The sequence below is a fragment of the Rissa tridactyla genome, chromosome 3 (assembly GCF_028500815.1).
Source record: "Rissa tridactyla isolate bRisTri1 chromosome 3, bRisTri1.patW.cur.20221130, whole genome shotgun sequence".
Taxonomy (NCBI): domain Eukaryota; kingdom Metazoa; phylum Chordata; class Aves; order Charadriiformes; family Laridae; genus Rissa; species Rissa tridactyla.
The window spans coordinates 93188723-93201560 of record NC_071468.1 but is presented as its reverse complement, the minus strand read 5'-3'; the positions used below and the strand labels follow the sequence as shown (position 1 = coordinate 93201560).

Below are 12838 nucleotides of genomic sequence, written 5' to 3'. Positions count from 1 at the left end.
GATTGAAACTTTTTTGCACTCACCAGCCATATTTCCTACTCCTCCAACAGCAACATTTAAAATTGACTTCAGCTTCTTTAAAGGCGAGACTGAAGTTGGCAGTAAATAAGTATGCACCTCCAGAACAGTGATTTGTGCAGAGGGGAGAGGTTATTTCTGGTTGTACCTGCGAGCACTTAAAGAGACAAATTTACCTAGAATCAGTAGAAGCTAGATGCAAAAAAAACCCCAGGTGTCGAAACTGTATTACATGCTCCATGTTAGTGATAACTGTTGTGGTTTTAAAAGTAGTCAATGATTTTGCCAGATTTTTTCACTTTATTTTCAATGAATGGAAGATGTTTGTCCCTTCAGAAACTCTCAACTAATATGTGCGCTGCTGCAAATTAGTGTGGGCATAAAAATGAACTAGTTATCTCCTGAGATCCTGGTCTGCGGTAAAAAACCCTACTGACCACTCAGTGCCTTTTAGAAAAGGTGTGTTTTGTCAGTGGCTGTTTATCATTCTTATGCTCATATATTGCTGTGTGTTTGTATCACTTAAAATATGTGTGTTGTATGTGATTTTTGTGGTAAAAATGTAATTGCAAACTGCTGCAACGTACTTCGAGATAACTGTCCTCCGCTGTTTAACTTCTTTCTTACTGCAATGCTGAGTGACTTGCATGGGATGCTATGTGAACTAAGTAAGCTGCTTCTTGTTTCACTCTTTAAATGGAGACGTGTTTGCACAAGTAGTGCATTGGATTGCTTTCTGAATACGCTCTTTGCTCTGTACTCCATTCTAATAACAGTGGAGAAAAACTTTTATTACTTTAGGTGAAAGTTGATTGGGGTTTTTTTCCCTACCAAAATGACTTTTATATTTACAGAAATGAATTCTTGCATTTTGTCCTGTATAGACCTACAGTCTTTCATTAGGTAGCTCAATGTTGCTGTGCATTTGAGTTGAGAGAGCTGTGCTCATGAGGTTGTCGCTTCTTACTGATTTTAAGAAAAATATGTACGTTGTATTTCTCAAAATATTACACACAAGCATTCCAATTATTTATCAAAAGTAATGGTAGACAACCTCTCTGGTGTATCCATGCTGAAAATGAGATATTTCTAAAAATCATTTCTAGAGTTCTGCAAGTTATTTTAAAAGTCTATATGTTAAATTCTGTGTATCTACAAAGGCACACACTGAACGCAAATAGTATTTATTTCTGTTCAATTATACAACATGGCTGAAATTCTTCCTGTGCAAGAAACTAGATCAAGACTGACGAATCTTACAACATCCTGAGAGCATAAGCCGTCATAAGCTGTGTGTAGGACATGCATTGGGTGTCTGCAAAGGATGAACGTCACCCTTTGTGTTGTCTAGTGTTGTGATTAGTGAGCCTGAATACGAATTGGCTATTCAGACAAGTCTCTCTGGTGCAATAAGGAGGAGTTTTGCCAGTATAGGAGCTTGGGGGAAAAACTCATCCTCTGAGTAAATTTACTCTTGAATTCTCTCCTCCTCCTATACTATCTGTTTCTAAAAGTAGATTTAATGTAAGCTCTCTGCATGCACCGTATGAAAAAGAAATCGTCCGTGATGCAGAATCTAACTTGAGGTGGAAAGCCTAACCCCTTACCTACCAGTGGAATGCATAGTAACACGGTCCTCTATCTCCCCTCACTCCTAGTAAGCTTTGTAGTAATAAACAGAAGCTCTTCAGGATGTACACCCCTCGGAAACATAGGTATTCAGCATCCTGCCTATTCACATGGTGTTTGAGAATGCCAACTAACATCAGGTGCATGATTCATTTACTTCCCCTCCTCAGTGCTTTAAAGTTCCTTACTTCTCCATAGGAGGTTTCTTGATTTATTTATTTTTAAGTGCTTGTAATTCCCTTGTTGCTTGTTGCCTGCAATGACGTTAATACAATGGCGATAATGCCAGTTCTTTGAAACTCGTCTGGTTGGACGATTGCAGTGTGCAGCACGCCGCGGTTTGCCAAAGCCCAGTTCCCCTTCTCTGCCTGAGACTCGGAATGCATTACCCTGCGGAGATCTAAAAACAGGGTGGAATATTTGGGTAAAGACATTTCCCCAAGTCCAAGAGGATTTTTATAACCATGGCAGTTGAGTTCTCCATCTAATAATTAGTGGGGAATATTAAGCTATAACACGCTAGGCAATACCAACGTTCAAAACGTGCAATAGTTGTTGAGAAGAATCCCCTTGGACACAGCCTGTGGAAGCTGTGCTTGCGTCCTGTAGTGGAAAGTAGAGGAACGCATGTGAAATCAACCATCTGCCTCAGATGAATTCTGTGGAAATTGTGTCTCTTACCAAAAATGGTAATTCCTAGATGGATGGATCTTATGGGAAGAAACCCTTGATTTATAACTCAAGCTTATTACAATTTTTTTCTTACTTTTTAAAAGTAACATAAAAGACAATAGAAGTACAAACTGATGATAGAAAAATGAGATAAAAAATAGTTTCTCTTCATCTGGAAATTGTTTTGAAAAAGGAAAAAATACACAAAACCCCTGAACTTCACTTATTTTTTTCTGATTGATGATTGAACTTTAAGACACTATGTCCCTGAAATTCTCGTTATTACTCATTGAAGGTATGAGATATAACACCACATTTCTTGGGTTCATGGTCCTAGCATGAGACTGGTGGAGAAGTCTTGAATGTTTGAACTTCAGGCCTCACTGTACTATCCATTGCATTTGTATTTGTTCAATTTAGCTTATTCTCAGTAAAGTCGTCTGTAGGCTTGGTAAGAATCAACATCTGCATTTATTGGAAGTAAACTGCTGAAAACTGGCACATACGTTTGCTTGCTGTTGTTTTCCATGGGTGATAATTTTTGGCAGTTTTAGCTTCTGTCTTGACTCAAGATCCAAATCATTCTCCCTCACCCTCAGGCGCTCCAGTTACTTCTGATTCATTTCAATTTCTTCCTATTCCCACTTCCACCAGCTGGGTCAGTATGAAAACTGAAAAATAAACCGTAAATGGTAGCAAGCAGTAGTGCTGCCGGTAGTGAAGCAGGGCAGAAGATAAACTTGACCAGAAATGCAGGGAGGTAGGCAAGGAAATAGGGGAGTGGGACTGGGAGGCAGAGAGACGCTCAGTTAACCAAGAAGTATTGTAAGACAGTCCTTGGAAGACAGACAGAGTGGTGAGTATGGGAGAGAAAAGCAAAGATTCGTAAGCATTTATCAATTTAAACATAATCTGATCAAGTCTAGTCATTTGGTCCAGCAGAGAAGTACTCTTGTTCCCTGCAGTGAAGCTACAGTGACCTCTAGTGTCCCTAAACATCTATTCCTTCATAAATCAAAGGTGGAAAAGACAGAATTTAAAAACGAAGATGTAGGAACTAGAAAGTGCTTGCTAGTTCCCTATGCCAGGGAAGTGAAGGCTCATGCATGTACTGACAGGAGGAATGAGTGGTGAGATCCTACAACTGACCTTCCGGAAGGAAAACAAGAGAGAGAGGAGGGAAGTCACTTGCTTTTTTCCCTACAGGTGCCAGTTATAATTGATCTCCACTATAGGATGCTTCAAAGCTTCACTGTTATCAACGTGAATACATTCCACAACTTGCAACCTGCGAGAATAGTGGAGCAATAGGTCCAAAGAGATTACCATTGCCAAGGAAGATAGTAATAGGAAGCAAGTATGTATATAAACCAACTGGGATAACCTATAAATCACGTAAGGTACAAGAAATGATGGACAGACACACATCTAAAGGAATGCAGACATGACAGGAGACAGCTGTGGTTCTCTCAGATCCTTGTCATTTAGGTCTGACTCAGGAACTTGTGTAATTTCATTTTCCTGATTCTTTCTCATGGTTTTTGCCTTTTGGACCAATATTCAACTTAAAGTTTGGGAGTACTTACAGGGACATGTGCCTTTCCAATGGCCATTAACAGGTTTACATTAATTCAAGGGATTTCCTTTGGATATTGTGTACAAAGAGAGGAGAAAAGGGGAGAGAGAAAAATAGAACAGGCTAGGTCCTGCAAGAGGTGAAGGATTTTTAGCACAGCACTGGGCAGTGCTAATCCAGCCAGCATTAAATCAGAGTGAAGGGCCCTAAAGGCTTCAGTTGGCTACCAATTCAAGTGCAGAGTACCCAAAGATGCTTGAAAGGGCATAAGATTATCTCCACTCTGTATCTCTAACATCATCCCTACCGCTATTGCAGAATCAAGAGCCAGATGCTATATAGTCTATAAAGAAAGGGACTTTCACTGTGGGAAAAAGCCTGGTCAGGATGCCCCCAAAATTCAGTTGTTCCTTCATGATCTGTTATTTATCATATATAGAAGAGCCCCATGGCAGCGTGTGCCCAAGGGCAGCAGCTTTCTTCTCCCAAGCATGAATTCTCCACTGCTGCAAGTCATACAGTTTATGCCTGCACTGAGTAGGACCCAGTGACTTCAGGAACATTTCCCACCAGTCTCAAAATAGGAACAGGTATCCAAGAAGTGAAGAACAGCTATAATCAGTGTCTTTGGAGAAACTCTCAAGATGCAAAATAGAGTTTCCAAACCACGCTTCCTTCAGGGGCTGCGTTTCTCTTCACGATGCAGCTATCCTCCGCATGGACCCTTGGCATGCCATTACATTGCCATTGCTACAAAGCAGATTTATTATTTTTTTTAAGTACGAGGTCTGCATTTTAAATTAATATTTTCATTCTCAGTGTTGCGCTTTTGAAAAATGTCTCTAGTACAGATGAAGTGTCTACTGTTCCTTTCACCATTGCCTCATTGCTTTGATTTGGAGAACTAAAGATATTCAGGTTAAGTAGCCATTGTGTACCATTCAGCTTTTATAAATGAAATAACCATGTGTACAAATCATTTAAAGGCAGCCATTGCTCTCATTAGTACAAATTAATCGACAGAACATGTATGCTTTTTTCATTTTTTTTATTTTCAGTTTTATCTTGGAGTTAATGGGAATGTAGTCCATACTGATCATTTCTATGGCTGTTTTATCAATCTTCCTTTCATTTAAATTAGTGCAACAGAAACTGTCCAAAAACTTTTTTACTCAAAGATTTCTAAAAACTAAAAAAATACTTCATGCTTCGATAGCAAATACAAGTTGAGCCATAAGAGGAGTTAAATGAAGCACAGGGGACACATGCCTAGGAATAATATCTATAAGAAGTCCATTTTGATTCTGTTGCTCATGCTGTATAGTATGACAATGCAATAATGTGGTTAATAAATATTTTATAGCTTATATTTTCATGAAGCAGTACAATGCAAAAGATTCCTGAGCTGAAATGTCATTCAGTCTTGAAATGCAATTTGTATTGAAAATTAAATTTTAGAACTCGCTTTTCTTTCTAATAGTAGGTTCTGTGGGTCTTTTGTATTGCATATGCAACCGCACACAGTACTGCAGGTCTGGGTAAGAGTTTGCAATGGAAATGGATAACATTTCTAGCACCATGATGTGTTTATTTCAACAATTGCTTGCTTTGGGCAAGGGAAGAAGGGGATTACATTCAGAAATTATAGTAAAGGTATTCTTTCAAGTGATTCAACATGCCATATAGAAATACATTTATTTAATAATCTTTCTATTGGTGTGCTCATTTTTTAGTGTTCTTGAAAATTATCTCATTATAAGCTTCCCAGCATGTTCTTTGCCTGCTACAAACTGCAACCTTTCTGCTCTCAGTGATGTTTGTATCCAGAATGAAACGCTATGCTATGCTATGTTATGCCATGCATGGACAAAGATGTCTGATTATCTCAACATTTCACAGCCACGGAAATTTGTAACTACTTTCCATTTCATATAATTACACATTAACACTGTATTTTCAGAGTGCAGTAGGTTAAACATCTGAGAACCACGTAGTCCACGTTAGCATTAGTTAATTAGCTGCAGAATTCATTTCTGTTGAAAACATCTTAAGGGCATGCTGATGTTAAATGCAAAGACTTTGAGAGTACTAGAAAGTGTCCTAACTTCAAATACAATATAATTTGCAGGTAGACAGTCTTTGCTATAGATGTTTTAAAAGCACCCCCAAAGCTTATACCAAGGCAGTAGGACTGGAAGCAAGACCCAGTAACATCATGCCATGAGCAGCTACTGCATCGCTCCCATCATCTCTTCCCTTGCAAGAACAGGACCACCTGTACAGGCGATTGAACTTAATCTTGTAGATAAAACAAGGTGTCCAAACCTTGGTATCAGACTTCCTTTCTGTTTCCCCTTTGTGCCTTCTGCTATAGGAAGAGGCAAGCAAAGGCAAAAATGTTAAATAATGAAGAAGCATAGGCAGATAGTCACGGTGACCACAGGATGTTCATCAGATACGTTTGAACATGAGCAAAGGTAATTTAAGCACTGGAAAGTAGAAAATCTACCTATGACACGTTTAGCTGAGTGGAGGGGAGGGTTACAAGCGCAGGAGGGAAAAAAATCAGCTTACACTTGGCCAACTATAAGACCACAGGGCCACCATTGAACCACCAGTCGCAGTCATGAGCTTGGCTGGGCTCTTGTACCTGTCCTAAAGTGCCTGTCCAATACCGCCTGCAGGTAGTCAGCTCCCAGCTTAATCTCCAGCAGCAACTTCAGTGAGCACACAGCGTATCATTACATTTCCATTAATTGGTCATCGTGCTGTTTCTTGGATGCTCTGTTAATTTTGGTTTTGTCTTGTCCAAGTAAGTGCTGTAACAAGGAATTTTGGATATGGGTGATCACTAACAATGCATATGAAATGTTGGAAGTGCCACATCTTGAAAAAGCATGAACATACTAACAGTATTTTTGCCTGCTTAAGAAAAAAAACACCAAAATGACACTACATGGCATGCAGTAATAATAGAATACATTTTGTTCTTGTTTACCTGAAGAGATGGCCAGAAATGCACTGAGCTGGGCTGACTAAAATGAAAATAAATCTATTTAAAAGTCAAGGAAAAAAAATAGAGATTGATCTGTAACAATTGGGCAAAATTTGTTTCTCTTTGTTAATTTTAATTTCCTTTACAAGGTTATTCTGTACTGTAAAATAGACCACTACTGATGATACCTCTAACAAAAAACAATTACATCAAATCAGTTTCGTTCGCAAATGAAATATATTCAATGAAAACAAAAGTGTGTAAGAAACAGATTCATACCATTGAGAATTTTTAGAAATTATTTCCTAATATCATGCAATAGAAAAAAAAAAAAAAGGAGCGGAGGAACCATGAAATACAATAAATTTCTCTTCTTCACAGTCAAAAGCTAAGTTTTAAGGAGCGGGTCCGGATGGCCAGCCCCCGAGGTCAAAGTATAAAGAACAGGCAGTCTTCAGTTGGAGATCGCCGGTCACCAAGTGCTGACATTGCCACCGAGGGCAGCCCCACCAAAGTCCAGAAGAGCTGGAGCTTTAATGACCGAACCCGCTTCAGGCCCTCACTGCGGCTGAAGAGCTCCCAGCCCAAACCCGTGGTTGACGGTAGGAGTTTTTCATGCCTCGTTTGCCATTATGCGCTGGTCCATGCCGGCTCACACTCACGTACACCTGCACTGTGAATGCAACCCCGTCTTTGGAAAGCAGAAAGAATTGTTATTTCAGGGCAGAGACACAAGAAAGCAATAGCCTGCTTCAAAGAGCATGCCAGCAATCCATGCTGGATCAATGGGCTGTGGCCAATGGTATGAGGTTCAACAAGGCCAAGTGCCGGGTCCTGCACTTGGGTCACAACAACCCCACGCAGCGTTACAGGCTTGGGGAAGAGCGGCTGGAGAGCTGCCTGGCAGAAAAGGACCTGGGGGTGTTGGTCAACAGCCGGCTGAATATGAGCCAGCGGTGTGCCCAGGTAGCCAAGAAGGCCAATGGAATTCTGGCTTGTGTCAGGAATAGCATGGTGAGTAGGACTAGGGAAGCAATCGTTCCCCTGTACTTGGAACTGGTGAGGCCCCACCTCAAGCACTGTGTCCAGTTTTGGGCCCCTCACCACAAAAAAGACATTGAGGTGCTGGAGCGAGACCATAGAAGGGCAATGAAGCTGGTGAGGGGTCTGGAGAACAAGTCTTATGAGGAGCGGCTGAGGGAACTGGGGTTGTCCAGCCTGGAGAAAAGGAGGCCGAGGGGAGACCTTGTCACTCTCTACAACTACCTGAAAGGAGGGTGTAGCAAGGTGGGGGTCGGTCTCTTCTCCCAAGTAACAAGCGATAGGACAAGAGGAAATGGCCTCAAGTTGCACCGGGGGGGGTTAAGTTTGGATATTAGGAAAAATTTCTTCACCAAAAGGGTTATCAAACATTGGAACAGGCTGCCCGGGGAAGTGGTGGAATCACCATCTGTCATGGTTTGGGCCAGACTGGCCAATGATGGAGGTACCTGTAGGTATTTAAAAGATGGGTAGACGTGGTGCTGAGGGACATGGTTTAGTGGTGGGTTTGGCAGTGTTAGGTTAACTGTTGGACTTAATGATTTTAAAGGTCCCTTCCAACCGAGACGATTATTTTTTTTAGTAAGAAATCTTGTGTCAGTGGTGCGTAGGGAGGAACTGGTGGAAAAGGGCGTCACTATGGAAAATCGCAGGTGGACTGAATGCATCCCGTGGGTTTGGCTGCAGCAGCTCTGCCATTGCAGCTCCTCTCCCAGCGCTGGGAGCAGCTGCTGCCCAAACCCCGCTGCCTCTCGCTGGTGGGCCATACACCATGGCCAGCTGAAAGCACAGCTTGTACGGCACTGTCCCCTCCAGGCAGAGGAGCTTGCTGAGGAGCTGGGAGATGCCCTCTCACCTCCACTGGGAGTACAGCCACCACGGGATATTCTACTGGTGCTTTAAGTTTTACAGGGTTGTATCCGGTTCGGTAAGGCAGGTGGACTTCGCAAACAAAACCAGTGTTATTGCTTTTATGTATTGCTTTCTGAAGGGTATTTTAGATGTCAGAAGGACTCCTAATGCATGAAGAAGTGGATCTTTGTGAAAACGGCATGCTGACCCCATAGCAGGCGGCAGCGTAGCTTTTACTGCACACTTCGTCCCCATGGGAAGGGATGCTGCCCCTCTCTGCTCTCCATTTGCTAGCTAAGGTCCTGCTGAGCATTGAACTAGCCACTGTTTAGGGCAAAGACCTTTTTTTTTTTAAGGCATATATGTTCATTTACAAAAACTTGCCCAAATGGAGACAGTGACTTCCCTAACCTGGGAGCACCAAAGGTGGTGAGAGCAGCCCCTGGACAGGCAGGAGCCAAGAGCGCGGGATGAATCCAACCCCTGTAGAGAAGGGTCCTGCACTGAAAGGGGCACTCACACAGCTCTGGGGGTACTGCTGCCCCAGAGGATTTAGGTTTGGGTTTCTCCATTCACATTTTTCCCAACTTACGGATGTTTTGTGCTTTCCTGTGGGACCCCCAGACAGAAAATAAGGGAAACAAATTGACCGGCTACAACAGGAGGCTGTGACCCTGGCTGTATGGGAAAGGTACAACATAAATCATTTGATCCAAGTAAAAAGATACAACTTTGCACTCTTTCTACAATTGCAATCATGCATGTTACATCCAACAATTGTGGTAAAACTAATTAAACAGAAGTGCGATTTCGGTGTCTGCTTCCTTTTTAGCGCACATGTTATCACAGACATGTCGGTTGCAAAATACCCATTGAAGTGAAATGCCCCATCCCTCAGCTGAGGACGTCCTACGCAGCTCATCTCTTCAGGAAGAGCCTGGGTAAATAAACATTTCCTGGAGGGCAAACAAGGCAAACCAACAGTGTTTGCTAAGGTCGTCCTTCCAGGCTAGCCCTCCTCTGCAGAGACCTCTCAGATGCACAAATCCCGAATTTGGCTGCGTTACAGTGAGCTGCTGGGGTGTACCAGCCACCAGGCTGCTATCCAGGTTGCTCACGGCTCCTCGCTCCATTCTGGGGCACGAGCTCTGGCTCGTGTCCCACAGCAGCTGTGGCACAGGGACTATGGAATGACGGCCTGGGTCTCACACTGACGTGGAGCTGGGAGAAGGCCACTTGCACCGCAATGGGAAGTGAGAAATGCCCTAGGTACCAGAGTGGCCTTCAAGCTACCCTCTCTTAATTTAGGCTTCCTACATAATCACTTACACAGCGCGAGTATCTCCCCAAAACCACGCCAGCAGTGATTTCATAGGTTAAACCCCCATAACTTGCACTGTGCCTGGAAGTGAGCTAAGAGAGTAATTTGTTGAGCACACTCCCGGGGTATCAGCGGCTCACTTCTGCTCTAGCCCTGCAGCCTGCACCTCTCTTAAGCATCCATTTAGTTTTTCATCAGCCCATTTGTCACAGAAACATTTCCTCAGCACGTCCTCTATTTTGTCCTGTACATATTGTCATTAACATCAATGATCTGCACAAGAAGAGCGTGTTCCCTCCTATTGTCTCCCTTTCACGCAAAAGGTGGCATAAACGGCACCTTGGGTATTTCTGTAGACAAAAGATAATAACAACAACAGAGCGTTCGTAGCTGAGCCTAAACTCTTAAAGATCTTCCCCCTCCTCAGGGCGAGCGCGGCCTGTTTCCTTGTCAGTGGTTTCCAGCTACTAGTCCACCCTTATGAACTGGGGCCAATAGATATGACCAATTTCTTATCCGCGGCAGGAGGAACAGCTTCCATTGTCTCCAGCTTTTAGGCAAATGCCAAGTTTCCACTCTGGGACCTCGTCCAGCTACTTCTAGGACTGGTATCATCAGAGAGACATCCAGCGTGCTCATTGCTGAAAGGCAGCTCCTTGCTACCTTACCCTATACATTGCAGGAAAAGTCAAGCACTATCAACCTTTATTTTTTAGTTTTTTTATTTTTTGGAGGGATGCGTTACCAGTTTCGTAGTTGGATATGCTTTCTGCATTGGACAACTCAATGAAAAGGGTCTGGATGTGATGTATTTCATTTAGAACATCTTGCATTTTTCACTAGATGAAAACAGAATTTGCAGCATTTTATTAATATCTTTCAGTTGTCAGGTCCTCCTGTTTCCTCCTTGAGGTATTCTCTGGCCAAAGGATTAATTATTTTAGTGTGCTGATCTTCCAGCCAAACTAGAAGCCAACCCGTTCTAGATGAAAGTCTGGGCACAAAACAATACCCTTGGAAAATCTAGTCCTTCTGCTGATTCTTACGTCTCTGTAGCATGCTTGGGGGAGAAGAAATTACACTTGCAAGAGATCTTTCAGACAGAGACAACATACTACTGGGTATCCAGTCCAGTGTCAAAACTTTGTATCAGCAACATAATGAAAAAATAATAACCTCTTGGTATGAAATTCCCTTTCAAAAAGAAAAGATACTCATATTAGCTTGATTTTTCCTTCATATGGGATTTGGGGTTGCAAACATTCTTCCAATAGCCCAGGCAGAGGAGGAATTACCTCATTATGAAGGTGAGGTGCACTGAACTCCATGTAAAAATAAAGCAAAGAAGCAAATATGTAAGTAGAGGGTTCAGAAAGGAAAGGAAATTGTTAGCTTACAAGGATGATCTAAGGCAAATCGTCAACGCAGCGATTTTGTGGGGCTGACTGAGTTCTGATAAAGGATGCGGCTGGAATCTGGGCCAAAACCATCAAAAAGAGACTGCTGGAAAAACAAAACATTAGCAATTAGAAACTGGCCTGTAAAGGGAGGTTTCTAATCCAGACAGGAGCTTATGGAGGCAGCTAAGAGGCTAACATGATTGAAAATGTAGTAGCCTTCCTCTTAGGCTACCCAGTAACAAAAGCTTACTAACACTGCCCTGCTGCGTACTAAAACCACAGAAGGAGGGTTTCTTGGCAGTAAGCGAAACACTTAAGCTGGCCACAGGTATCTCCCAAAAGGATTTTGGCGTAGCAGCCTTAGAACAGTGTGACCAAAACTGTTGCACAAATGGCTTTATTTATGGGTAGCAACAGTCCTCTGAAACTGCCTGTAAACCATTTATTGCTATTGCCAAAGTAAGCCTGGCAATGGCAGCAATTATTTCAGCTACATATGTGCATTTGCAAATGGAATCCAAACCTGAGAGAGCTTTAATGGCTGGAGAGAGCTTTGGTGGCGTGGCTGCAGATGGTCTCTCGAGAGCATTTAACAGCAGCGGAGGGGAGCTAAATCAAAAACCAAGACTTATGTAATCTGATTTTAAATACATGTCTAGTCTCTGGTGACATGTGGCTCGCAACTGCCAGAACTCTTGTTGAAGGGGAGGCCCTGCACAAATTAACGAAGGTGCCAGGATGCTGCATTTCCAGTCCCTGTTAGGAGTTTAAAAGGGAATTATCAGGACCAAGCAGGTCAAAGGGAAACCTTCACCAATCAAGAATGGTAAATAGCGAAGCAGTACAAAGCACACACTTAAAAGCATACAAAGATCGTATAGGGTCATGCAAGAGCCTTCCCCGAAGGGATGCCCTGTCACGCGGGCGAAGGTGCTGCCGGACCTTGGAGCCACATGCAGCCACTGCCATACCCACACATCAAGCGAGCCAGGGGCCACCTATGGCCCCGAGGCCTCCTCACACAGTCCCTGCACCAAAACCAGGGAAACCACAGCCAAACTGCCCAGGGGGGAAAGGCCCTCGGTACGTGAGAACACCCAATGGCAGTGGCCAAAACTGTGCCAGAGTCTGTGCAAGCACTTCAATAGTATGGGTGATCTTGTGCTTCAGGCGCTGTGCCTGTGTCTTGTTGTATTTAGCGTAGATCCAGCCACAGAGACTCACCTCGAAAAATCTCTCCTTTCCTCTTTTCTGAGGAAGAGAACCTGAGCTTAAATTGTGCTCCAGCCTTGCACAGCCACAGCTGAAGTAGTGAACGGGCGTTATGTTGTGCA

At 42.9% G+C, this 12838-nt stretch overlaps 1 protein-coding gene across 2 annotated transcripts in view; it reads left to right on the top strand.

Annotated features, from left to right (window-relative positions):
* The window catches only part of KCNQ5 (potassium voltage-gated channel subfamily Q member 5), a 303149-nt gene that overhangs the window by 266625 nt on the left and 23686 nt on the right, over positions 1–12838 (top strand). Inside the window, exons 10-11 of one of the 2 annotated variants that reach the window (XM_054193768.1) lie at positions 1677–1733; positions 7272–7492. In XM_054193768.1, coding sequence (XP_054049743.1) covers positions 1677–1733; positions 7272–7492 — 278 coding nt within the window. The remainder of the gene's footprint in view (positions 1–1676; positions 1734–7271; positions 7493–12838) is intronic. The other variant, XM_054193769.1, reaches the window with a different exon arrangement.